We start from the raw sequence: 27,628 nt of genomic DNA, 5'->3' as shown, positions 1-27,628 counted from the left end.
ACGTGCAAAAACTATAGGCTCTTGCTCACCAGGCATGGACATGACACCGTGATGAATGCCTACACACGTAGACTTGGGTGTGTTGTTCAAGGACCCACATATGTGTGTGTCATACATGTAGTTGCACATGCACACTTGTATATGGCAACGTGTGTGGGATGCACTCACCCAGGCCTGCCTTACCGATGCGTGATGCTTTGTGCACATTCCTCACAAAATGCATGTGCACTCATACCTGCAAATGGACGTGGCCAGACATTCCACCCCAAGCTCCTGTGCATGGATACACGTGGTGTAATGCCCATGCAAACGTAGGCTCACACTTATTTAGTGTAAGCTTTTTATTAAAGTAGAATAAGTACACAGAAGAGTGTGTGAATCCTGAGTGCACAGCTCTAAGTGAACACACCTGTTTAACCAACACCCAGATCAAGAAACAGAACCTCACCGGCCCCTCCTGTCCTCCTCCAATCCCTTCACCCACAAGAGGAACCACCATCCTGATCTGTCAACAGCATAGTGTAGTTCTGCCTGTTTCTGAACTTTATGGACATGGAGTCGTTCTTTTTTTGTGTCTGACTTTTTTTGTTCAGCGTTCCATTACTGAGGTCCATCTGTGTTGTTGCATTTAGCTGTAGATTGTTCATTCTCCTTGCTATATAAGATTCGATTGGCTGGATATGTCACAATTTATTTATCCTCTCTGTTGTAGACGGGCGCTTGGGGTGGTTTCTGGTTTAGGGCTATTCCAAGTGGAGCTACTCTGAACGTCCCTGCACACATCTTTTGGTGGACACCTGAATGCACTTCTGTTGGGTATATTCTTAGCAGAGGGATTGCTGGGTCATAGGATATCTATATACAGTCATGTGTTGCTTAACGATGGGGATATGTTCTAAGAAATGCATCATTAGGTGATTTTGTCGTTGTGCAAACATCATAGAGTGTACATACACAAACTTAGATGGCATAGCCTACTACACACCTGGGCTACACAGTACTGATCTTATGGGACACTGTCATATATGCAGTTTGTCGTTGACCGAAACGTCGTTATGCAGCGCATAATGGTACTGAGCTTTTAGTGGCCACAGCCAATGGTTTTCCAAAGTGGTTGTACCAATTTGTGTTCCCACCAGCAGACAGACATTTTTATACACATTCTATGTGTAGTTGTACCTGTGAAAAACCACATATCCCAAGCCATGCACTCACATACCCTGGTGCACACGAATCACACCCATTATGCTTGGCCATGCCTGTGTACACGCTCCACTGGCCCTCACCTGGGCAAGCAGAGAACAGGTGAGCTTACATACGCCCCAGGCTCCTCCTTGCTATGTCACTGGGCAGGGCTTCTATGAAGGTGGGGGCACTGCCTTACGTGGGGTCCCTGTCTTACAGAAAATCTACCAGTGGTGCGGCGCCAAGAGCAACAATTTTGAGAAGCTGAAGGCCACACAGGTGTCCAAGGGCATTCGGGACAATGAGCGGAGTGGCCGGGCCCAAGTGACCGTGTCTGAGGAGGGCGCTGAGCCTGAGGCAATGCTCCAGGTACCCGCAGCCGCATCCCAGGGGTACAGGGTGGGGCTGAGCATGGGGACAGGATGCTCATTTCTTTCTTCCATTCAGTAGGCAATTTTGAGATGAATTTATTTTTCCAACAAGCTGGAACTCTTTAGGAAGTGGGGAAGAGCAGATTCCCTGGAAACTCCCAGACTCCCCTGAGAGGTGGGGCCGGAAGCCCAGGACCTGGTGCATGCTGGGGTTGTGAGGCACACCCTCCAGCTGGGAGGGCCAGGTCCTCCAAAGGAGCTGAAGAGGAGGTTCTTGCCATCTTCTGAGGACAACCCTGGTGCTGGAGCCAGGTCAGAAAGAGACAACCAATCCCCTCTTTCCTCTTCTGACCATTCCTGGTAGTTTATGGCACATTTGGTCAACTGCATGATGTGATTGCCAGCCATTGTGCTTTGAGAACTTATCAATAGAGGCAAAGTTCACCAGGAAAAGGAGGATACCATGAGCTCTGCTCCATGCCGCTTGGCTCCTGCTTGTCTTGGGGCACTGAGTTCTAGTTTTTAGAAAGAGCAGAAGGTGATTATTATGTGGAGGAGCCTGGACACCAGCCATGGCTTGGGAGGGGCAGTAGCTGGGGCTGTTGAGAGTGGAGGTAGCCCAGAATGGAGGAGTGATAATAGGCTCTGAAGTCACAGGGATCTGGGTTCACATTCTGAGTTAGCCACTTCATAGCTGTGTGGACAACTTATTTCATCTCTCTGGACTTCAGTTTCCTCTTCTGTGAGATGAGAGTGTTAATCTGTGCCTCCTACCGTGGGTGTGAGTGTTAAATGAGATCTTTTAAAGGCACGTGGGGGAAGTGTTCAGTAGCTGTATTTAACATTCCTAGAAGGCCTGGGAGGAAACGGTGGAGCAAATGTCTGAAGGACCGTGCTGGAGGTAGAGGAGCAGGGTGTTCTTATGGAGCTCCTGGAGACAGGGCGACAGGGAGGGAAGCACTTGACGGGCAGATCCGGTTGAGCTCCACCCACAGGAGGCGTGTGAAGAGAGGCAGGATGTCTCTAGGGGGGTCCTCCCCCCAGTGGAGGCTCGCCGTGAATGCCCGTGTGGTCCTTGCCTGCCTGGGGAGGGAGCTCTCTCAGGAGCCCAGGCCCCTCCCTGAGGAAGGAGGCTGCCTGGAGCTCACGGCCCCCCTTTCTTCCATCTCTCCGTCTCCTGCAGGTGCTGGGCCCCAAGCCGACTCTGCCCGATGGTACCGAGGACACAGTCAAGGAGGATGCAGCCAACCGGAAGCTGGCCAAGCTCTACAAGGTGAGCTCAGCTGTTCTGTGCCCTAGGTGTGCGGTCAGGACAGGGAGGCAGGGAACCTGGTCTCCCCAAGCTCCACTGCCGTGAGACCTTTGGGGGTTTGGGGAGGGGGGGTACTCAGCTTCCTCATATCTCCGTTGAACACCCATCCACTTCCTTCACCGTCTTGCACCAAGAGTAAGAGAATGTGATCAACCGCAGACGCCTCTGTGTCACGTTCGTCTGTGGGGTCTTGGGCAGCAAGGTCTTCTCTCTGGGTCTCAGTTTCCTAGACTGTAAAGTGGGGAGAAGGGCAGTAGGGTCAATTTTGGAGGATTTCTGAGAGTCCACAGAGAAAACTGATGGAAAAGTGTCCTAGGAAAATACTCGGGAAAATACTACAGAAATGGGAGTCGGGGGGAGGGCAGGTTATGGTCATTGACTTTATTTATAATTTCTTGTGATTTTTAAAAGGGACTTGAGGCTTACCTTGAGCTGAGGAACTCTGGCGTCTGGGCTGAGCTCTGGGAGAAAGCCCGGCCTCGCCTGTGGCGCTCATGTTGTGCTCCAGGCTTATTTGTGGTAAAATAACAACGAAATAGGGGTCCAGATTCCCATCACCTCCAAAGAAAAACCACGTTATTGATTTTTATTCTGATGTGAAAGGAATACATGTTCATTGTAAAAAAAAAATAGTGAGCAATACTCAAGAATTTTTAAAAAGAAAGTAAAAGTGCAATTTCACTAGTTTAAGATACTATTAAGTACTATTTTTAAAATGGGTTTTAATTACAAAAGTAACAATACCCAATTAAAAAAAATCAACCTCTCCCTCCCTCTCCACAGCTTACCATGGTTACATGGTTACCATTTGGGTGGAAGAACGTTCCAGATTACATCTTTCTGTGTCTAATTATGTACTTTTCCATCTCTATTTATTTTTTTTAATTTTATTTATTTTTTCCCCCAAAGCCCCAGTAGATAGTTGTATGTCATAGCTGCACATCCTTCTAGTTGCTGTATGTGGGATGCGGCCTCAGCATGGCTGGAGAAGCAGTGTGTCGGTGCGCACCCGGGATCCGAACCCGGGCTGCCAGCAGGGGAGCATGCACACTTAACCACTAAGCCACGGGGCCGGCCCTTCCATCTCTGTTTAAATGATACAAAGGGATCCAAACTCTTCATGGTTTTCTGTAGCCTTCTTTGTTCCATTCAACATGATCAGGAATATCTTTCTATAATTGAGATCCACATGGCCCTTTATAATAGCTGTATAGTATTCTATTCCACAAATGTAAGAATGTCAGCAGACCCCCCTAAGTGATGGACATTAGGATGTTTCCACCTTTTCTGACTGCAAACAGTCCCTCTTTATGCTCTTGTGCTAAGTATGGCATTAGGGCAAGTTTCCAGACATGGATTGCTGGGTCAAAGGCTGAATAATGAGTCTGTGATTGAAAATACTGTTTCTGGAGTCAGACTGCCTGGGTTCATATCCCAGGTCTGGTACTTTCTATCTGTGTGGGTTACTTAACCTCTCTGTGCCTTGGTTTCCTTGTGAATAAAATGGGGATAATTCTAGAGCTATCACAGGGTCGTTGCAAGGATTAAAGGAGTTATATAATTATATAACTTATTAAATTGCTTAGAACAGTGCCTGGCACATGGTAAGTATTTGATAAGTGTAAAACACTTATTATTTAAAGTTCTGATACATGTTACTAGACTGCCCTCTGGAAGGACTCCCAGATTACCCTCCCCAGGGGTTTGAAGGTACCTGTTCACCCAGAGCCTTGTCAACACTAGGTAGTGTCAATCTGAATTTTGACTAGTATGGTACACTTTTTTAAAAATTCAATGAACTTTTTGTTTTGGAATAATTTTTAGGTTTACAGAAAAATTGCAAAGATAGTACAGAGGGTTCTCATATAACAACTTCTCCTGAGCATCTTAACATAATCAGATACATTTGTCAACATTAAGAAATTAACATTGATTCAATACTATTAACTAGACGACAGACTTTATTCAGATTTCCCCAGTTTTTCATTCCAGATTCCAATCCAGGATACCACATTGCATTTAGATCTTTTTACTTTTATTTTTATTTCCTTTTTTTTTTTTAACTGATGAGGTTGAATATCTCCTCAGCCGACTGTACAGTTCTTCTCTTATGCCACCCACCTTCCTGCATTTTATCCTCCCTCCCTTTCCATGTGTAGTTTCCATGTTACTCCCGTGTGTAGGTCACAGATGTGGTTGTGACAAAGCAGAGAAGGAGAAAGAAGATCTGAGTGTGCCTCAGAGCTTGAGGGTACAAGTCAGATGTTACTCTGCAGTGTCGTTTGGGGTGGGGGTCGGGATGGGGACCTCCCCATATGTTGCTTGGGGACACCCTCTGGGCAGATGGAGGTGATGGAAGTCACTTACATGCTGGGCTCCCTCTCCCTCGTCCCCTCAGGTCTCCAATGGCGCGGGCACCATGGTGGTCTCCCTCGTGGCTGATGAGAACCCCTTCGCCCAGGGGGCCTTGAGGTCAGAGGACTGCTTCATCTTGGACCATGGCAAAGACGGGAAAATCTTTGTCTGGAAAGGTACTGGGGACAGGGGAAGCGTTCTCACTGGCCTCCAGGCAGCCTTGCAGGAACTCAGCTCACAGGGAGGGTAGGGTGTGTGTTCCAGGTTCCCTGGGGCAGTGGCAGGCTCCTGAGTGGAAATCAGGAGTGTTGGGCTAAAGCCCTGGCTTTGCAATTGACTTGCTGTGTGATCTTGGGCACTTTACTTACCTTTCTGGGCCTCAGATTTCCTATTTGGGCTAAAACTGATGTTTCCCAAGTGTATTCTAATACCAGTTCTCAGAGAGGTTAATTGGCATCATGTAAAAAACATACAGTTCTGTGGTCGAATAAGTTTATGGGCAACACTGGGTTAAATAATGTTAGCAAGTTTGTTTATTGCAGGACTTTTAAGAGCCTTTAACTTGCTAATGTGTGTTGGGGCTTTTCTTGAAGGTGATCTGGTTTCTGTTTGGGAGATGCTGTGCTAGGGGTCCGCGGAACTCTTGGTGGAGTGTCTTGTGGGACTGATCGTGGGAGGCTCTAGGAAAAGGTTGGCCCAGATGTTTCTGAGAGGTCCTGAGATATTCTGAGGGGACCCATCAGCATCCTTTTCTGATGCTCCATGGGTGGTCCAGGGGAAGAGGACAGAAGGGAGAGGGAGGCAGTGGGTGGACAGAGAATGGCAACAAGCAAGAGAGAGAAAAGGAGAGAGAGATTGATCAAGCACTTGTGGCTATAGTAATAATTATCATTATTATCTTGGCCCTCAGCCTTGTTGATAAGAAGACTGGGCACCGAGGGCTGGCACAGCTGGCCAGGAACTGGCCAGGCATGGGGAGGCTCTCAGGGTTGGGGTAGACTTCAGACTGTGGAGGAGGAGGAGGCCCCACTGTGGACAGAGGGCCTAGGGGAGAGAAGGGGGAAGGAGTGTGTGGTGTGTCGGCTTCAGAGTCGATGGAGCAGAGCTGTCTCAGCTTTCCCATTTGTGAGTGGCCTGGGTCAAGTCACTTAACCTCTCTAAGACCCTAGTTTCCTTATATGTAAATGTGGACAAGATAATAATGATCTTTATCACAGAAGGTTGTTGTGTGGATTAAATGAGATAATTTATGTATAGTTCTGAGCACAAAATACACGCTCAGTGAATGGACCATAATGGTTGCTGTGGTTGCCGTCATCAGCCAGGACCCCGGGCTGGACCCCCAGGGGCTCTAGGAGCAGTCAGCTCTAGGGGCTCTGGCCTTGGCTGTCCACAGTCTAAGAAGAATAGGGAGGGAGGTTCGGCTGCTGCGTTCCCTGGACCACTGGGCGTTAGGGTGCAGCACTGACCCCAGGCCCCTCATCCTCCATCTGCTGGCAGGCAAGCAGGCCAACATGGAGGAGAGGAAGGCTGCCCTCAAAACGGCCTCCGACTTCATCTCCAAGATGAACTACCCCAAGCAGACCCAGGTGAGTCTTGGAGCCAGGTAGGACAGTGAGGATGGGCCCAGTGGGCGTGGGGAAGGGCTGAGGCGGGGTGAGTGTCCCACCCTCAGTGTGGACTGTGTCCGAGGCTCCCCTGAAGACCCCTGCTGGGAGGCTCCTGTCCTCAGGGGCACCCAAATCCAGCCACATCCTGCTCTTCTCCCTCTCCTTCCAGATCTCCGTCCTTCCCGAGGGCGGGGAGACCCCGCTGTTCAAGCAGTTCTTCAAGAACTGGCGGGACCCAGACCAGACGGACGGCCCAGGCTTGGCCTATCTCTCCAGCCACATCGCCCATGTGGAGCGTGTGCCCTTCGATGCCGCCACCCTGCACACCTCCACGGCTATGGCCGCCCAGCACGGCATGGATGACGATGGCACAGGCCAGAAACAGGTACCTGGGGGGTTGGGGTGGGTGTGTCCAGGACCCTCCCTGGCTCCCCCCCAGGCACCTCTGACCCATGCAGGAAAAGGTAGAGACCCCGTGAAGAAGTTGTTGGAATAGGTTAGGAGAGAGAATTCAACTTTAAGACCAGGAAGGTCACAGTGAGGCTGGAGAGGTGGGGGGGGGGCACATTCGGAGATAAACATCTCTGAAACATCATGAGGTAGAATTGCTTCAGGCAGACGTTGATTCCTTTCCACATGACAGAAATAGCAAATGTGTTCATTTTTATTTATTATTGTTTTTGTCATTGGTATTATTACTATTCTTTCATTCATTACTTCAGTGGGAGGGGAGGATGTGATGAAAATGTTCAGGGTAGGGCAGTGTGGAAAGAGCCCTGGCAGCCTGGCTGTGTGACCTTGGGCGAGTTGCTTAACCTCTGTGAGCCTCGTTTTCCTCATCTGTAAAATGGGGTTTAATTTCACTCCATCACCTTCAAGAATTTTGAAAGTCCAGAGATTCTGGGCTTCTGTTTCCCGGGACTGGGAGGGTTCCGTGTCTCCACAGCACCACCAGGTGGCGCTGCAGGGCCTCTTGCCCACTTGGAAAAGGGAGTCACCGGATCTCTGCGAAGAGATCTGCCAGCAGGGGTCACTCTGAGGTCACCTAATGATGGCCCTGCCTCGAGGTGATCTATAAAATCTAGACAATTCAATACTGATACCGATATGGTAATGTTAGTAGTAGCAATAATAATAATTCTAGTAATAAGAGTAGCTGCCACCTACAGAGCTATCACCCTGTGCCAGGCACTGGGCAAGACTTTCATGAATAAACTCATTTGATCTTCACAACAACCCTTTGAGGTAGATCCTCTTATTATTCCCATTTTTCAGATGAGGAAACTGAGGCTTGTAGACATTAAGCAACTTGTCCAAGATTGCACGACCTCTAAGGGGGTGGAGCCTGATTCAGATCTGGGTCATATGTTGATTTGTGCACTGAGCCCTCACTGTGTTACATTCGCTAAAAGCACGTTGTAACGACCACCGTGCAGCTACCAGTCCCCACACTGAGGTCTCCGAGGAGGAAGTATGGGGTGGGGCAGGGGTACGGTATCAGGTTCTGGAGCAGGAGACCTGGGTTTGAATCCTCGTGGCTCTGTGATTTGGGCAAATTATTTAACTTCAGTCTGAGCCCAAGCGGAGTCACTTATAAAAGCTTATCCTAGGGGCTGGCCCAGTGGTGTAATGGTTAAGTTCAGCACAGCCACTCTGGCGGCCCAGGTTCGCAGGTTTGGATCCCAGGTGCAGACCTACACCACTTGTCAGCCATGCTGTGGCGGCGTCCCACATACAAAATAGAGGAAGATTGGCACAGATGTTAGCTCAGGGCGAATCTTCCTCAGGGAGAAGAGAAAAAAAAAAAGCTTGTCCCTTTGTGTAACTGCGACCCACCACGCTGCGGTTTCCCAGCTGGCCAGAGTTGGGGGGTGGGGGTGCCGCACCGTGTCTGAGCCCAGCTTTGCTCCGGCAGATCTGGAGAGTTGAAGGCTCCAACAAAGTGCCCGTGGACCCCGCCACGTATGGGCAGTTCTACGGTGGTGACAGCTATATCATTCTGTACAACTACCGTCATGGCGGCCGTCAGGGACAGATCATCTACAACTGGTGAGAGTCTGGGGCCGTGTGCTGTGGGGCGGTACGTGGGGGGCACTGGCTGGGCCCCGATAGGGCAGCAAGGGTGGGGGTTGAACAGGGCTGAGGGACTCCTGAGGGACAGCCACACTCCGCTGGAAAGCCTCTTATCCACAGGGCAACACCACTTGTCTTATTTCTCAAAACAACTTTTAAACTGTTCTTATAAAAACATTACCTGTCCATTGTAGGAGTTGTGGTGAATAGGGAGAAACAAACAGAAAATCTCTCCCACAATTCCACGCTAAGTACTGTACACATGGGTGTTTATCCTCCCACATTTTTTAATTAAAAATAAAATATTAAATATATTATAATTTAATAATATTAAAAATATTATCTATTTAAAAAAAATAGATACTACATTCACATAATTCAGAAATCAAAACCAGGCCGGCTCGGTGGCATAGCGGTTAAGTGTGTGCACTCTGCTGCGGTGGCCCCGAGTTTGGATCCCGGGCACGCACTGAGGCACCGCTTGTCAAGCCAAGCTGGGGTGGTGTCCCATATAAAGTGGAGGAAGATGGGCACAGATGTTAGCCCAGGGCCAGTCTTTCTCAGCAAAAAGAGGATTGGCGACAGATGTTAGCTCAGGGCTGATCTTTCTCACAAAAAATATCAAAACAGAATAAAAAGGTATCTATTGAGAAATCTTGTTCCTACTATCCCTCTCTACCCCACCGTCCAATCTCCACCCCTCCATGGGTAACCGCTTTCATTAGTTTCTTGTATATCCTTCTACTAATTGCTTATGCAAATAAAGTTATGTGCCACTTAACGTCAGGGGTCCATTCTGAGAAATGTGCCATTGGGTGATTTCGTCATTGTGCAAACATCACGGAGCGTACTTAAATAAACCTAGATGGTACAGCCTACTACACACCTAGGCTATACTCATCTTATGGGACCACTCTCGTATATGTGGTCCATCATTGACGGAAATGTTGTTATGTAGTGCATGACTATGTAAGCAAATATGGCTCTGTATTCATAGTTCTCTCCCTTCTTTACACAAAGGATAGCATACTGTGTATGTTGTCCTGCACTTTGCTTTTTTCACTTACTACTTCCTGGAGATCAATCTATGTCAGTACATAGAGAGCTTCCTTGTTCTTTTTCACAGCTGCATAATATTCCACTGTCTGGCTATCCTGTAGTTTATTTAAAAATTCCCTGCTGATGCATACTTGGGTTGATTCCAGTCTTTTGCTATTACCAGCATTGCTGTGATTAGTAACTCTAAACAAATGTCATTTTGAATGTGTAGAGAAATGTCTATAGGGTCAGTTCCCAGAAGGGGATTGCTGGATCGAAGAGTAAGTGCCCTTGTCATTTTGATAGATAATGCCCAATTTCCCTAGATGGGGTTGGCAGCATTTCGTGTTCCCACCAGCAAAGAGTGAGTGTCTGTTTCTCCACAGCCTCGCCGATGGATGGTGTTACCAAACTTTTGGATGTCAACCTTATAGTTTATAAAATGGTATCTCAGTATATTTTGAAGTTGTATTTCTCTTACTATATAATCTCAAACTTTTTGATGATTGGCTGTTGGATTTCTTCTTTTTTAAACTTTTTATTTCGAAGTAACAGACTTGCTGAAAAGTTGTGAAAATAGTACAAACATATAACCATTAGCCCATAATCCTTAACTGTGTAACCCATATAACCATTACACAGCTTCCTATATGTTCACATCTTACCTAACCTCAGTGCAATGATCAAAACCAGGAAATTAACATTGATACAGTACTGTTTACTGTACTGAACGTCGGTGCTGAGTGTTAATCTGTAGACCTCGCTTGAATTTCACCAGTTTCTCCACTAATATCCTTTTTCTGGTCTAGGATCTAATCCAGGATCCCACATGGCGTTTAATCATCATGTCTCTGATCTGTGACAATTCCTCAGTCTTTACTTTTCTTCCACAACCTTGATACCTTAGAAGAGTACTGGTTGGTTCTTTTGTAGAATGCCTCTCAATCTGCCAACATCAGGCTTTTAAAAGCAGTGTACAGGAAATTGTTTTTGACTGGGTAATACATACACGTGGTACCAAATTCACAAGAAGGCATTTTTTTTTTAGTTAGCTGCATTGGCACATTGATTTATCAGATTTTGGTTCCTTATAAGGATAACACACATTGGTTAGGGGAACTTTAGACAGTATAGGAAGAGATGGGGCAGAAAGCCAACCACCCCCCTAAATCTCCCCTCTCGGGGCAGTCACCACTGGCTTTTTGGTGGACATCCGTGCAGACCTTTCTGTGCATGTCCATGTGAGGCAAAAGTGACTGATGTCTTTTCCCACAAATGGGCCCATGTCGCACTTGCTATTCCCTGACCTGCCCTCCCACCATGAGAAATGTCCGGGCCACTTTTCTGCATCTTGGACTCGAGTCTCAGAGCACTTTCTCTCATGGCTGCCCAGCAAGGGATGAGCCAGCCGGTCCCCCATGGGCACGTTTAGGGTAAGGGAGTCCAGTGGTTGTGCTCAGATCTCCATGAGTAGGCGAGATGCTGAGTGGGGGTGTGGCCTGTTGGTTTGGTTCCTGACTCTGGTTGCTCCTGAGAGAATCCTTCCCCTCTCTGTGTCTCAGTTCATTACCTGTAATCTGGAGGTTTGTGGGTTTCTCGGGCCCGGGGCAGAGGAGAGACTCTGGGCTCTGTGAACGTCGGTGCTGAGTATCACTTCCTCTTCCAGGCAGGGTGCCCAGTCCACCCAGGATGAGGTCGCTGCATCTGCCATCCTGACGGCCCAGCTGGATGAGGAGCTGGGAGGTACCCCTGTCCAGGTGAGCCCAGCCCACTGCCTCCCTGGGCTGCACCCTGGGCCTTGTCCATCTGTTGAGTCATCTATCTCACTGTCCCTCCGTCCAGCAAACATTTATGCAGGGCTCCTGTGTGCCCGACCCTGCGTCTGCAGCCGTGAACACACAGGTCCCGCCCTTGCCCTAGGCCCTTTTCAGTCTAGGGGGAGAAAGATGTTAACAGACGAACGGATGTGTAATCACACACTGCGATGTGTGCCGTGAGTGAAAGTGGTAAGAGGCCATGGAGACAGTAGCAGGAGAGGCACATGGCGGGACAGCTCAGAGGATGGACATGGAGCCAGCCTGCTGGGGTTTGAATCCTGTCTTCACCTCTGGGCAACCTAGGCCAAGTCCCCGGGACCACTTTATGCCTCTCTGTTCTCAAACTGGGGATAACCACAGTACCTGCCTCACAGTGCTGGGAGGATGAGGAGTTAACGTTTGTAAAGCATGTAAAGCCACGCCTGGCCCATAATAGGCCCCTGATACATGTGTGTTAAGTATAAGAACATATAGATCCCAGGTAGGATCTAATTGGATTAGACAAGGCCACCCCCCAAGGAAGGGACTTTTCAGCTGGGACCTAACGGATGAGTAGGAGTTGGCCAGGCACATTCCAGGCAGAGGGAAGAGTATATGCAAAGGCCTTGAGGTTAGAGGGAGCATTAGGTATTAAAGTGAGGGGGAGACTGCCATGATAGGAGTCTGGAGAGGTGCTCAGAGGGGCCAGGCCACCCAGAAGTCAGGTGAGGATGTTGACCTCGATCCTGAGAACAAGGGGACGTTGCTAAGTGGTAAATGTGATGTGAAGGGATTTGTGGGTTTAAAAGGTTGCTTTGGCTACAGTGTGGGGCCCTAGAGGTAGCAGAGCCAGGTTGGGGAGATGTGGGGGAAGGAGACAGAATTCTCCATCCTCTGTCCTACCCTTGGAGTGGACAAGGCTCTAGATTCGGATCTGGAGTTGGTGCCCTGAACTTGGACTGGGACAGTGGGGTCCTCTGGGTGCCGAGCGCCAAGTGGGTTGATCACTGTCTTAGCTCATTTGATCCCGACAACGGCCTTGGGAGTAGCATTCTCAGCCCCATTTTACAGAGGAAGAACCTGAGAGGTTGAGGCACATGCCCGAATTCTCACTGGCAGGGTGGCGCTGGGGTCTGAGCTCTCACCCAGCAGTGGTGGGGAGGTGACCATGATACTCCCAACACACACGTGAGATTCTCTTTAGATTTAGCTGGCCAGGGCCACAGCTGGGATCTGAAATGAGGTGGCACACGGGCAGGGGCAGATGTGATGTATCTTGGTGTAGACCTCCCTGCCCCCCTTCCTCCCACCCCCAAGCCCCTGACTGCAGCCTGCATCTGTGCAGCCGTGCAGAAGGGGTCTCTTTCCAGAAGGCTCTATTCTCACCATTCGGACGGCTTTCATGCCCGGGGCTGACGTCATCATCCTGGAAGAATGTCCACGAACAATCCCTGTGATTCCATTTAAGGGAATATTTGCAAATATGGACTCTCTTGGATCTTGGACTAGACTCAGGGTCAGCAAGGCAGTACCCGGGGGACCTCAGGCAGTAGTGCTGTCTCCAGCTTTCCTGGGACTCCCACTTGCCTGCCCAACCCCTGTGTGCTGTGGGGCCGTGCTCCACGCCACACTCAGACACAGGTGTGATGGCCTCATTTGGGGGATGGGCCTGGGCCGTGCTGGCTGGGGAGGGAGGGGTGAGCCTGGTGCCACACAGAAGGACTGATGCCCCCACCCCCCTTTCCTGACTTGCCATCCTCTCTCCCTGCCAGAGCCGCGTGGTCCAAGGCAAGGAGCCCGCCCACCTCATGAGCCTATTTGGCGGGAAGCCAATGATCGTCTACAAGGGTGGCACCTCCCGAGAGGGTGGGCAGACGGCCCCTGCCAGTACTCGCCTCTTCCAGGTCCGGGCCAGCAGCTCTGGAGCCACCCGAGCCGTTGAGGTAATGCCCCGGCCTTGGACCCCGGGAGGGATGGGCCTCCCTGAAACCTCCCAGGCTCGATGGGCAGATCTCTGGGCACACAATTGGGTGTTAAGGGGTTAACCACAGGATGGGTTAAGAACCAGCTTTTTGAACCTTCCTCCCCTGGCAGCAGGATTATATAAGACTTCTTGTTTCATGGATGCCCAGTGCCCCTTGCACACCTTCCATAGTGGGCAGCTCACTACTTCACAGGTAGTCCACTCTTCACAGTCTGGAAACTGTTCCTGATGACATTCGCCCTGGCTTCCCTCACTTTCGTGGGGGAAGGTGCAGACCTACAGGACACTCTGAGCCGTCTAGAGGAGAATGGGACTATCATCTCCTTTGTTCTGGGCACTCAACTTCTGTTAATGCAGCCCAGAATTCTAGAATCACCTTGGCTAACCACAGTGCATTAGTGACTCACAGGAGTCAACTAAGCCCGTCAGTGTCCAAAGTCTGTGCCCTCATCTCTGATGGGGGGTGCTCCTCCAAGTCCCCACCTAAGAGCCTGTCCTGCTGCAGCGTCTGCTGGGCTGTGGGGAGGGGCCTGAGGGCTTTTGGTCTGGTTCCTGATTCATCAAGCACTGTCCTCCCAGATAATCCCGAAGGCTGGGGCGCTGAACTCCAACGACGCCTTTGTCCTGCAAACACCCTCGGCTGCCTACCTATGGGTGGGTGCAGGAGCCAGCGAGGCGGAGAAGACGGGGGCCCAGGAGCTGCTCAGGGTGCTGCGGGCCCAGCCCGTGCAGGTGGCAGAAGGCAGCGAGCCAGGTAGGGGCTCGGGGCATGGGGACCGGCTGTTCTCTGGGGACTACAGCTGTTAGGTTCCCTCCCTTCCTTCTGCTTGAGAAAGGGTGCACCTTCTGCACCCTCCTCAGTGCCTGTCCTAATGTGTGTTAGATGAGAGTGGGTTGGATGAAAATGAGGGCTATGGTGAGTGAGAGGGAGGCTTCCAGGAGTTAGAGAAAGGAGAGCCGAGTGTGGGCTGGGGCAGTCAGGGAAGGCTCCTGGAGGAGGCGGTCACTCGCTCGGAAGCCTTGAAAGATTATAGGCAGGAGTAACAGCCTCGCAGGGCAGTGGTCTCGCCTAATCTTTAGAATCTCCTAGGACGGATATGCCACAGGCCTGCTCCGTTTCTAGAACATAGGTCAGGAGCATCTTCCTTATGCCAGCCCTCAGTCTTGCTGCGCTTACTTTGAGCCCACACCCCCCTGATAGTTGCTTAGTAGAAATGGGGAGAAGGAGCTTGGCCGAGAGCAACACCGTCCAATGGAACCTTCTGAGAGGATGGACCTGTTCTATATCTGCCAGGTCCAGTTAGGTGGCCACTAGTCCCATGTGGCTAATGAGCACTTGAGATGTGACTGGTGGAAATTAGTGAGAAGGAGGAACTGGATTTTTCATCGTATTTCATTTTAATGCAATTAAATTCAAATAGCCACATGTGGACAGAGCAGGTATAGTGGAAAAAACATGGAAATTGGAGTCCGACAAGTTTTGCATCCTGGCTTTACCGCTTACTGGCTGTGTGATGTTGGCTGAGTTGCTTAACCTCTCTGAGCACCCAGTCACCTCATTTGTTGCGCGGGGATAATTATCCCCATCCTGCAGTGCTGTTGTCGGTCTCAAGCCAGAAGTAGTCCTGGCTGTGTGTCTACTGCCAAGTCTGCCCTCTCCGGGTCTCATTTCATCACCTTCGAATCCCTCAGGCTTTTTCCCTCTTTGGCCCCCTGGGATTTTAAGATGGAGGGTGGGGGTGGAGAGCAGCTGGTTGCACTAGGGCAGGGTTTTCCCAGCCTCTGAGAAGTGCTAGGGAGACGGTGGTGTCAGTTGGCAACTGGTGTGGTCTCCCCTCACAGACAGCTTCTGGGAGGCCCTGGGTGGGAAGGCCGCCTACCGCACATCCCCACGGCTGAAGGACAAGAAGATAGATGCCCACCCTCCTCGCCTGTTTGCCTGCTCCAACAAGATCGGACGTTTTGTGGTGAGCCCTTGCAGAGGCCGCTGCCTCTGCTTTCCCCTCGGGACGCGTGTTCCCAGGAGCGGGCCCATCAGCAGCAGGGCAGGGAGAAGTGATCTGATGGCACAGCACGGACGCAGGAACACCCTGCAGGCTGAGCCAGCTCTGAACTCCCTCATGGGGGCAAATAGAGTGAGCCCACCCAGGGGAGGGAAGACCGTGTGCTGGTGCACTTGCATTAACCTCTTCTGTTCCTTCCCAGATCGAAGAGGTCCCTGGCGAGTTCATGCAGGAAGACCTGGCCACTGATGACGTCATGCTCCTGGACACCTGGGATCAGGTGGGTGCAGGACAGAAGGTGAAGGCTCTCTGGGCCCGAGGGAGTGGGAGGTGCTTCCAGCTCTAGATACTTGCCAGAAGGACTTAAAAGGGGCAGTGCCAGCTGTTGCTGGAAAAGTCCACAAGTCACCTCTCCCTTCTGAGCCTCTATTTCCTCATCTGCAAAGATGAGGGAGAGATGGTACCTACCTTGCATAATCCAGCTGGAGTACTGGAAGTCCTACGACGAGCAGAATAGACACAGCACCCACTGAGGAAGGGCTAGTTTAATAGGGAACACATTTGTAAATGAGTCAGAGCAATTAAGTCTGGTATTTGATGGTCTAATACTATGTTATCAATGACAGGTGCTCTTTAAAATATTTTAGACATATGTAAAAATAGATGATACATAAAAATCAGCTGATTAGATTTTTTGATGTAACAAAACTATAATAAGATCCAAAATGGTGGCAGTGGTGGTGAGTTGTGTTTATTCCAAGCCTTTGACCCATGTGGGCCCAGACACACAGAGCCTGGCACATAGCAGACCTTTAATGCATATTTGTGGTATGAATAAACCAGTGAGCATGTTTGGCCACTCATTTGTTGAACAAATAAAAACCTGTAAAGAGATAATTCATCAACTTCTAGAGAGGGGTCTCAAACTCAGTGCCTCATGGCACCTGGTTGGCGACGTTAATGAGTGAAGCAAGCTGGGATGGGGAGACATGAAGGAGTGGTGGAGCCTGAGGCATACTGGAACTTCCCATCTAAAGGAGGCAGCCACTGCTCAGGTTCATCCATGTGAGGGTGAAGGCTCACGGTTGCCAGATCTTCCAAGTTTTCAAGAGAAGTTGGAAGAAAATCTAGATTTAATGTAATTAGCTGGTAACTAAATTGGTCTAAAAAGATATTGCAGACCCGGTGGGGTGGTGGGTGGGCAAACAAAGCACATTTGTAGGTCACCAGTTTGCAACCTCTGTTCTAAATCCTTCTGGGCATTGTCTGTGGCCTCTGTCAGCTGAGGGTTTGTCCCGTCCAGCACCCAGAACCTCCCTATTCTCCCTCCAGCAGTAAGTTTGGGCAGCATCCCTCATGTACTTTTTGTGTCACCTCTCACCTCCAGGTCTTTGTCTGGGTCGGAAAGGATTCTCTAGAAGAGGAAAAGACAGAAGCCTTGACCTCTGGTGAGGGCCCAAGTCTGCCCGTGGTCTGTTCCCTGTGGTGGGGTGGGAGGGGCTTCCTCTACAGGTCTGGGAGTTCATGACAGTGGGGTGGGAACTTCCTCATCCGTGGTCAGCCCCCAGGGAGCCCTGCCTGGGGTGGCCAAAGAACAGCTCAGTTCCTTCAGAAAGCCCTCGGTCAGGCCAGGGCAGATAGAACCTGCTTCGAATTCCCAGAATGCCCAAGGACTGAACTTGTCAGGGTTTAGATGTTGGAAGGCAAGTCGTGGGAGCTGAACAGATCTGATTTGGGAGCTGGGAACCCAAAAGCTGGCTCTTTAATGTCTTCCAGTAGGGGACAACAAGAGAAAATGATATAAGCCTGGTGAAGCAGGAGATTAAACTGTGACCCCTGTCCCTTCCTGGGTTCCGGGGCAGAATGGTGGAGGAGTCACCATTGGGATTGGGCAGTAGGGGCCGTAGGACCAAAACCATCTTAGGCACCTCCTGCCCTGACCGGCCTTCCCCTGGTGAGGGAGGCACTAAGGATTCTTGGGGTTTCCTCCTCCTGCACGTGTGTCTGCAGCTAAGCGGTATATTGAGACGGACCCAGCTCATCGCGATAGGCGGACCACCATCACCGTTGTGAAGCAAGGCTTTGAGCCTCCGTCCTTCGTGGGCTGGTTCCTCGGCTGGGATGACAACTACTGGTCTGTGGATCCCTTGGACAGGGCCTTGGCTGAGCTGGCTGCCTGAGGAAGTGCAGGTCCCACCATGGTCACTGGTCAGTGCCTTCTCGAACTGTCCATCCCTCCAAAGAGACCTTACGGCAAGCAGGGCCACTCTGGTGTGTGTGCGTTTTTTACAGCAGTCAAAAACAGCCCTGCAAAAATTCAGGGTCTTTGCAAAATTGTCTCAAGTATCTGTGCTTTTGGAAATTGAATTCAATAAAAGCTTTTTGAAGTGTTAGTGGCTCAACGTGTCCTGGCAATTATTCTGAGAGTGCCCAGGGAGGGGCCTCGCATGTGCCTGTGAACTGGTGGATGAGTTGTGGGTTAATCCTGGTCCTTTGAGAAGCAGATGCCAAGATGAGATGAAATGTGCATAGCTTGTACTAGGGGAACTGTCTGTATGAAAGGAAATAGGGAGGGAACCGGGAAGGCTGGAGAGCCATCAGACCAAGATGCAAGTCTCACCCCAAGTGAAGAAGACAGGGAGAGAAGGGTGAGTGGAAGCATCTTAGATGGTTGTGCAGTCCAGAAGGTTCGGCAAAGCTTTTGGGGAGTCCTTGAGCCAAAGTAAAAAAAAAAATTTTTTAATGGTATGGTCCCATTTTTGTTGTTATTTTTTATTGTGGTAAACCATACATTATATAATCATTATCATTTTGACCATTTTTAAGTGTACAATTCACTGGCATTAAATACATTTACTGTACAATGTTGTGTAGCTATCCCCACTATCTATACCCAAACTTTTTTCATAATCTCCAACATAAACGCTGTGCCCATTAAACAATAATTCCTTAGTCCCCCCTCCCCTCTGTGCCTGGTAACTTCTATTTTACTTTCTGTCTCTATGAATTTGCCTATTCTAGGTACCTTGTATAAGTGGAATCATACAACATTTGTCCTGTGTGTCTGGCTTATTTCACTTAGCATAGTGTTTTCAACATTTGTACATTTTGTAGCATATATCAAAATTTCATTCTTTTGCTGGCTGAATAATATCCCATTATATGTATATACCACATTTTGTTTATCCATTCATCCATCGATGGACCCTTGGGCTGTTTCCACATTTGGCTATAGTGAACATTGGGGTACAAATGTCTGTTCGATTCAAAATGTTCTTGAGCCAAAGTCAAATCAGCCAACAAAGGAGTTGCCAGTCTCCCAGGAGCAGGTGTGGTGTCTTATCTCCCCACCACACTCAGTCATGGAGCTCTTGTGGGGATGGAGTTCAAAGCCAGCAGCTGGGGCCCTTAGTCACTTACATTCCCTGTAGTAGCAAGTTGGCAAGGTGCATTCTCATAGTCACCACACGCTGTAACATCTACCTAGACCTTCCTCGCTTCCTCTGGCTTGCACAAGTCGTTCTGCCCCAAAGCTGTTTGGAGAAATCTCTGCTGCTGCAGCTCCCATCGCAAGAGGTGCCCCTGCATGCTCCCAAAGTTTGCAGCCTTTAAGGTGTGGGAGAGAGACTTCCTCTGTGCCCCAATTCGTCCCCTGGGCCCTGATTCTGCTCATGCTCAGGATGTCACAAAGTTCCTCTTAGACATTTCCATGAACTTCTGCCTCTAAACCTTTTCTTCATGGAGGCTCCAAACCAGTCCAAGGAACTGCTGAGGGATAGACCACCTCCTTCTCCTCTATCCTTCTGGTTTTTTCTCATCATGTTTTTCCCTCTCTTGTTCCGTGCCACCTCCTCCCACCCCATCCCCAGCCAAGTTATGGAGTGAAAACTCCCATGTGTAGGGCTGAGGAACAGAAACCAGTGTGAGGGTTTATGTGGTGGGAAGGGTGTGTGTGTGTGTTTACACTGTCGTTTCCAAAGCTGGCTGATCACCCAAATTGCCCAGGGAGCTTTTTAAAAGCATAGATTCCCCAGGGGCCCTACCTCCAGAGGTTCGGATTCATCGCAGAAGTGATGAGGGTAGTGGAGAAGGAATTTTCCAGGTGAAACATGGAGTGGGGGGAAGTCAAGACATCTCGAGCAGAGTGTGCAGCAGGCACAAAGATGGGGAGCTGTGAAGGAGAACGTCATGCTCGGGGACAGACAACAGCCCTGTGTGGCTGGAGCAGAAGGTGGGGAGTGCTAGGCCTTGAATCTGAGAGGTGGCAGGGCTCAGTTCATGAAGGGCCTCGAATGCCATGCTAAGGGGTTTGGACTCGATTTTGTAAAGCCTGCCTCGCCTACACTAAAGGGTTGCTTTCATAGCCAAAGCGATCCACTTGACAAATCAAAGTCCTGCAACATCTACCACCTGGAGCTTCTAGGGTCTTCGTTAAAGGCAGATGGAGGCCTGTCTGGACAAGGCCAGCTCACATCCTGGAAACCTGTAGGAGCCAAATTGCAGGTAGACCTGCCCATGCATTCTTCATTTCAGTTTATTGGCATTCAAGGCGATTTATTGGCCAATTTTGGTTTGTTGGTGGCTGTGGCATCAGAGAGAGCTCTGCAATGCTCTGAGAAAAAGACGTTGCCTGAGGCAACTGGATTGCTTAGAGTTCATATTTTTCCCTCAAAGGCAAAATAAAGAATCAGGAACACTATCACTTCAACCATGTATTTTCTCTTCCTAACAATTTTGGAGAGACCTTGGCTTTCATCATGTACAATGGAGAAGTCATTGTGAAATGCCATGACAGGTGCCAAAGGGGCATCTCTTGGAAAGAGAGTGGCCTGAACATGGATCCTGTGCCCTATCTTGGGCAATTCAGTTCAACTATATTTATTGTGTACTTTGTGCCAGGCGGTGTGCAAGGTACTAGAGATATAACAGAAAAATTTCTATGAGCCTCAATTTCCCCCAAATGGTAATAATATAGGTGGTATAAATATAGTGGTTAAAAGCCTGGCTTTGGAGTGAGACCTGGATTCAAATTCTAGCTCCCCCACTTAGCAGCAGTGTAATCGATGTTACTTAAACTCTGTAGCTTCCTTAGCTGCAAAATGGAAGTAAGAACAGTGCCTATCCACTAAGAATTTTAACCAGGATTAAGGGAGATTATATTTAGCACAATGCCTGGCCTGTAATAAGTGCTCAAAAACGGTAAAAAAAAAATTTTTTTTCTCTTTTTTTGTAAAACTGAAGAGCCCACAGTAGGCCCTAGTATATATCCATGGAGGTAAAGACCCACCGCACTGTGGATCAGATAAAATGTTTTTGTCTGTAAGCAATGGAAAACCAACTCAAACCAAATCAAACCACAAGCACACTTATGTGCGCTCATAAATGATAGTGCAGAGTTTAGGGGGCCTCATGGTTGACTAAACCCAATGAGTCTGTCTGGGTTTCCTGTTGATTCTCTTGGCTCTGGCATTCCTGATGTAGTAGTGAAATATCTGTAGGTGTTCTGGCTCTCACACCTGCGCATGGCAATGCCCAGAGAAAAAGAGAAAGGATTATTTCGAGAAGTTTTCCCAGAAAGAGGAGGAGAAAGGAGAAACTGTCCCCCAGTTTATAGAAAACTTCTCCTCAGGTCTCAAGAACCCATCAGGGGTCACATGACCATTCCTGACCGAATCATGGGCTAGGGGGATGGAATTATCCATAGGCCAATTAGATTCATCCCAGGAGCTGAGGCTGCATTCTTCTTCCCCTGAGGTGAGAGCTCTAAGGGAGAGGTACCCAAACAAAGTCACGGTTCCTAGGAAGGAGGAAGAGGGTAAACGGATGCTGGGTAGACAGCCATTTTGTTGGGAGACTTTTTTGGGGTCAGATGCTGAAAATAATAATTAACAGTAATGGTTCCTTACAGTCTTGTGGCATCTAGTAATTCTTAGAGGGCTTAATTTCCCGCCTATTTTTTTCAGAATCTTCAAGGAAAGATTGCCAGCTTCTATTATGGTTACTAAGTTTCTAGAGCTTTCTAAAACACAGTTTAATCAGTAGTTTGAATTTCTTTTCTCAATGAACTCTTCTGGCTATGGAGTGGATTGAAAAGGGCTGTATCCTATTAGCAAGTGTGACTCCTTTAGGCAAATCCCAGCCTGATCTGAGCCTGGAGTTGCTGAAGTTAGAAAAAACCTTAGAGATTATCAAGTCCAATGATTGTTAAATCTTTGGACAGGCATGGTGGTGGGGTCAGCGTATCCCCTAAAGTTGTATGCAAATTTGTGCTCTATAGCTTCCAACATATTTTCAAAAAGTCTGAGACCCAAATAGGTGGACTCCAACTTCTTATTTTACAGGTGAGGAAAATGAGGCTCAGTGAGGGATATGACCTATCTAAGGTCACATTACAAGTTCGACGGTATAGTGGGAAAAGCACCAAGAGCAGTGATTTCAAAACTGGGATCTGTACAATTCTATGAGGTCCTTCAGTGATTTTACAAATATTTGATTCAAATTCCATTTTTAAAGTGGTAATAAATATGACAGACACTTGAAACAAAATGGAGAAATTAATTGAATATAGAGCCTGATTTGAGACTATAATTGTCTTTTGTAAGTCCGATTAATATTATTTTTGTTTTTCAAGACAGCCTCGTTGATCAATATTAAGTAAATCTCGTTGATCAATATTAAGTAAATGTTCTAAATGTGAACTTAAGAATTTATCCTGATAAAAGACACTAAATCTTTTACTGGTGTAAAGTTTTCTTTGAAAAAAAAAAAAACGGGGTTTGCTGCTAAAAAGAAGTTTGAGAACCACTGGTTCACCATTTACTAGCTGAGTGACCTTGGGACGACCTGCTCTTGTGAAGATCAGGGATAATATAGTTTAAGGAGCCATGTAAGCTCAAAGATCCGTAGAACCCTGGTTTACTCCCACTCAGGCCAGGCTGTTATAACACCTTGTGGTTACAAACACCAGATCTACTCCCCTCATTTGGACAGAACTTTGGCCTAGATCAGATGGCCCAAGTTTAAGGTCTGCTTGGGTATCAATGCAAAGTTTCCCTCATCAAATGAACTTTGACTGTCTTGAAAAGTTGTGATCTACATATAAAATGTCTGCTGGTGGTGGTATATGGTGGCAGTGGAGGCAGGCAGTGTCACACGAAGATACATTTAGACACCTTAGGACTCTTTGGCATTAGATAGATCAGGGTTTGAATCCCAACTCTGTTTCTTACCAACCATGTGACTTTGGGTAAGTTTTAACCTTTGAGCCTCAGTGTCTTCATCTATAAAATGGGGACAATAAAGCATCTCATCGAGCTGTTTTGAGGATAAAATGATGGAATGTATTACAAGCATTTGAGCACAGAGCCAGGTGCCTGGTACTTCACAAATGGTAGCCATTAATTCAAGAAAGTTCTTCAAAGGTTGAATGTTGCAGGTAATACCCATTGGTTTTATTTCATGTATTTCTTTTTAAGTAGAGGGTATGCCTGTGTGATTAGCGGGGTGACAGCAAGAAATGGGTTCCTCTGCTGTTTGGATTAAGGCAAAGGGAAGTGAAACCAGCCAAGAATTCAGGGGGTGCCTGGATCTCAAACTCCCCAGGGAAAATGGGTGGGCAGGTATACCAGAGGAGCCTAGACATGAGAGATGCCAGACAGCTTACTGTAGCCTCTCTCCTTACCCTGGCCCACAAAGAAGCCAAGGCAGCTAGCCCAGGACTGGAGGATCTGAGGTACCACTTCTGAAAAACGAAATCCACATACATTAAATGCAGGCAGAAACAGACTCTCACCCAAAGAAAATCAGTAAAAGGGCACACTTTATTATGTACAGCACCGGAAAGGGAGGCCACCTGGAAAACACTCTTGCACTAACACTCTCATCCTAGAGCTCCTTCGATGCTTCCTCCCTCCCAAGCGATTTAATTCCAACCTATCAGGCTGTGAATCCACAAGGCAGAAAAGCAAAGGCTGTTTGGCATCTGAAGACACGGAAACTCAAGGAACAGAAAGCATTGTGACTCTAAATCTGAGAAGAGATTTTCAGCCAGGATATGTGGTCATTTCCTGGTCCTCAGTGGTCAAGGGTGAGCCACCTCACAAAAGAGATGAAATCGTTATTTTAAAATTCAAAATATAAATGCAACTTTAGTTACAAGTCGAAATGCTCCACATACATCTAATAAACTCAGCTAGGAACCTGGATACGTGGTGGTTCAAGGCTTTCTAAAACAAGCTTAGAAACAGGTGTAAAGGAGGGGCACTCATAGGCCGGGATGACAGAGTGATCCAGCAAAGGCCAGATATGAAGCATGGCTCTGGGTAAGGAAGCTGCTATTCTTAGACTTTTCTAGGTGAACTCGGGGCCTCAAAGAGGAAGTGGTACAAATGTCACCAGCAGCTTCCAGACCAACAGGAAGAATGCCAGGGGGCTCAGACTCATAGGTATTTGCAAAATGGAAGGTGCTTCCTAGTATTACAGATTAAGCAACTGTGGGTCAGAAGTGCTGATCACTTCCTCTTTCAGCATTAATGTAAATGACAGAAAAAGAATGACTAGGCAAAAAAGAGCTACGTCCGTAGAGATATCCTAAGTTCAACCACATCTTCTCAAGCTCACGGGATATTATATGCCCAATATATTGCGAATTCCTTATACTACTTAATGAATGGGATTGGTAACTGAGATATTTCACAGCGTACAATAGTTAAAAGCATGCAGACAGTAAAATATTATGGTTTGCTGAAGATAATTTTTTAAAAAGTATTAGTCCTTATGCTATTCAAATGGGTATATGTAAACAATTGTTTATAGAACTTAGAGAAAATTTTATTTTAAAAACTCAAAACTATTTAGAACCTGATATATGAAAGTAGGCAGAAGTGAGAAAAAAAGCACTTTTGTGACAAGCATTTAGTTGGTTTGAAAGATCACAGAGGAATCATTTACTGATAAAGAGGCTCAAAGAAGTTTAAAAAACCCACATTATTTAAAAAGACCTTAATAATAGCAGATTTAAAAGTCTTTCAAGCATTAGAGTAATAATTTTCATGATCTTGACCATTTCCTCCAGCACTCACAGTTAGTGGCAAGAAAATGCCTACTCTCAAGTGAGGATTATTTTGAAACATGGTTTGGGTTTAGAAAGTAAACGGATGTTAGGAAAATTTCCTTAATTAAGATTCCCCAGAAGTAAGGCACATATGGCCCAGAGAAGCTGGTTGTAGCCTGCCTAAGGTCACTGTTTTCTGCAAAGCATTTGTCCAGCCAGGGTGTCAGGTAGTGGTTATAGCCTATTTTCTTGCCTTTAGCCTGGCTGCTGATAGAGGGTGCAGAATGACTCAAAGTCAAAAGAAGAGGGATTAACCTATTACATAATGATCTAAAAATATGAACTTTTAAATATTTTAAAGAGTAAGAGATTATCTTACATAAATCACCAATCTCTCTCTCTCTCTTTCTCTCTCGCACAGTATTTACAAGCTAACAATCTTCATCTGTTGCTAGGATCACTGTACATTCTAAGATCATCACACTTAACATATGGAAAAGAAAGGGAGAGAGAATAGTTAAGGTTCCTGCCCTACTCTCTCCTTATGGGTTAAAGGCTGATTTGGTCCCCGCTTCATCCTTGGAACGGAAGAGCTCATCTCTGCATTAGCCTATATGGCTCACTGTTTTGCCCCTACAATGCCTTGCAACATATCTATGGGCAGAGGGAAGACAATCGTCGAATTTTTCTCAGCAGCAATGGTGGTCAGTGTCTGAAGGTACCGGAGCTGAAGGGCAGCAGGAGATTCAGTGATGACCATGGAGGCTTCTTTCAGAGCCCTGGATGCATTCATTTCTCCCTCAGCTGCAATGACCTATGGAACAGTGGAAAAGAGAGGTCAAACTGCAGAAAACCGCAGGTGTCAAGCAACACTCTTCAAACCAGGGTATGTAGACCTCAGGTGACATACAGAACTTTCCAGGGAGTATGCCAGAAGAGTTTTAGGGAAATCAATTTCCAGATATTCAGTTTCCATATGTTCTTTTTCCTATAACTGATTTGCCTATGTTCCTGAGGTCAAGACATCTTTTACTACGGCCTTTCTGCCATTTTCCAGGGTACCAAACAAAGGGACAATTCAAAATACTGTGTAGGGGTTGAGAAAGTGAATGACTCTAATGACTGGATACAAATCCTTTTGTAAGTTAGACAGATTTCCAATTCTCTGATTTCAAAGAAAGGAGAGAGGACCTTATTGAACTGAAAGCAGATAGACGAGTAAAAATATTTTTGACTAAAGATTGTCATATGATTTTTTTAGCACATAAATTCAGAGGGAGTGCTAAGGATTGTATGACACTATTTTAAACAAAACTTCCCTTTCCATCTACTTATTTATGTAAATAAGGCTTCTTACTCCTTATTTCTGAAAAAATGAAAAATAAGAATAGAATAAATGCTGAATCTTGCCTCATTCCAGCAATAAGTAATAGCCATCTACAAATACATAACTTCATTCCTCATTCATCTCATTAAGAGAAGCACTTCTAGTAAAAGTTTATTTTTTATGTAGGAGAAATTCTGAAACATTTAGAGCCTTATTTGTAGGCACAGGAAATTTTAAAAAAATTAAATTTAACTTATATACTAAATGTGTTGCAGTAGGACAATAAAATAATTCATGACAAAATATACTGTATTAGGAAAAGAATGTGTTGGGGAGGTGGAAGAGAAATATAAGTTCAAAGAGAAAAAAGAACAATAAAAAATTCCTGACTGTTAAAACAGCTCATTCACACAATTTTAAATAGATGATGAAATCGTTATTTAAATTTCCCTGGATGCATTTAAAAGAATGATGTCTCATTGTAGTTTTGATTTCCATGTAATCTATGCAGAAATAGAAGTACAATGATGTACACCTGAAATTTTTACAATGTTATAAACCAATGTTACTGCAATAAACAAAAAATAAAAAAAAAATAAAAATAAAAAATAAAAGAATGATGTTAACAGTTTTATTTTAAAATGTCAATATTTAAAACATGCCAGGAATTATATTCTTGGCAAGTATATAAAATCAAAATGAAAATTTTTACATGTCTATTTAAAATGTGTGATGGAACATATAGTTTTTCTAAATTCTTCTAGGGGTTACATGGGCAAAAACGTTTGCAGATCACTGGAGTGGTGGGGAGAACAGGGACTTCGGAGTTAGACAGACTTGAGCTCAAATCCCAAACTTAACCCTTACTAGCTGAATGTCCTCAGAAAGGTTTTTTAATATTCTGAGCCTCAGATTCTTATTTTTAAAATGGGATAGCCCCTGCCTCACAGGACCATTGTGAGGAAGACAGACAAGGTATATTAAGTGTCGAATGTATAAACGGAGGCTACTGAGTAGGAATGGCAAGTGACAAGTCAAGACCTGATTTCTGGATCCACCTATGCCTTAATTCATAAAAGATTCAGAAGCCAAATCAAGGCGGTTACTTTTAATTCATAATCCTAGGAGAAGACATGTGAAAATACCATAATCATCAAGATTAAAAGTACAGTTTCACTAGGTTGTTCTCACATGGATCTCAAAATATTAATGGCTCATCATAGTCCTGTGAATATGAGAATTGGAAGCAATTATGATCAGTGAAATTTCATTCACTTATACAGTAAAATTCGGGGGACTTTTGGGTGTCAAGCCTTGTGTAGGAGCTAGGGATAGAGTAGACTCCCTCGCCTCCTTCAACTCCTGGTCAAGTAGGGGAGATGAGACAGACCACTTCATTCTGTGACAATGTGACAAATGCTGACAGAGATATGTACAAGGTACAGGGCTGGCACTAACAGGAAAGCAATTTTTGCAGAAGGTGAGGTGGTGAGGTTATAGAAGTTGAATATCACAGGATACA

The 27,628-nt window shown here is 46.9% G+C and overlaps 2 protein-coding genes across 4 annotated transcripts in view; one reads left to right on the top strand and one right to left on the bottom strand.

The window, feature by feature from the left end:
- GSN (gelsolin) overlaps positions 1 to 18,120 on the top strand; it is a 55,761-nt gene extending 37,641 nt beyond the window's left edge. For all 3 annotated transcript variants that reach the window (XM_014782104.2, XM_004423386.3, XM_004423387.3), the window contains 13 exons: positions 1,405 to 1,554; positions 2,740 to 2,829; positions 5,267 to 5,399; positions 6,724 to 6,812; positions 7,003 to 7,218; positions 8,749 to 8,882; positions 11,611 to 11,701; positions 13,513 to 13,683; positions 14,304 to 14,478; positions 15,567 to 15,691; positions 15,930 to 16,007; positions 17,115 to 17,175; positions 17,738 to 18,120. In XM_014782104.2, the coding sequence (XP_014637590.1) occupies positions 1,405 to 1,554; positions 2,740 to 2,829; positions 5,267 to 5,399; positions 6,724 to 6,812; positions 7,003 to 7,218; positions 8,749 to 8,882; positions 11,611 to 11,701; positions 13,513 to 13,683; positions 14,304 to 14,478; positions 15,567 to 15,691; positions 15,930 to 16,007; positions 17,115 to 17,175; positions 17,738 to 17,907 (1,683 nt within the window). In that variant the 3' untranslated portion in view covers positions 17,908 to 18,120. The remainder of the gene's footprint in view (positions 1 to 1,404; positions 1,555 to 2,739; positions 2,830 to 5,266; positions 5,400 to 6,723; positions 6,813 to 7,002; positions 7,219 to 8,748; positions 8,883 to 11,610; positions 11,702 to 13,512; positions 13,684 to 14,303; positions 14,479 to 15,566; positions 15,692 to 15,929; positions 16,008 to 17,114; positions 17,176 to 17,737) is intronic.
- Positions 18,121 to 23,528: 5,408 nt separating this feature from the next.
- Positions 23,529 to 27,628, bottom strand: part of STOM (stomatin) — a 28,266-nt gene continuing 24,166 nt past the window's right edge. Inside the window, exon 7 of the mRNA XM_004423389.3 lies at positions 23,529 to 25,593. Coding sequence (XP_004423446.1) covers positions 25,399 to 25,593 — 195 coding nt within the window. The 3' untranslated portion in view covers positions 23,529 to 25,398. The remainder of the gene's footprint in view (positions 25,594 to 27,628) is intronic.

Source organism: Ceratotherium simum, chromosome 29 (genome assembly GCF_057802395.1).
Source record: "Ceratotherium simum simum isolate JZ-2026a chromosome 29, ASM5780239v1, whole genome shotgun sequence".
Taxonomy (NCBI): Eukaryota; Metazoa; Chordata; class Mammalia; order Perissodactyla; family Rhinocerotidae; genus Ceratotherium; species Ceratotherium simum.
This window is presented reverse-complemented; position numbering and strand designations above follow the sequence as displayed.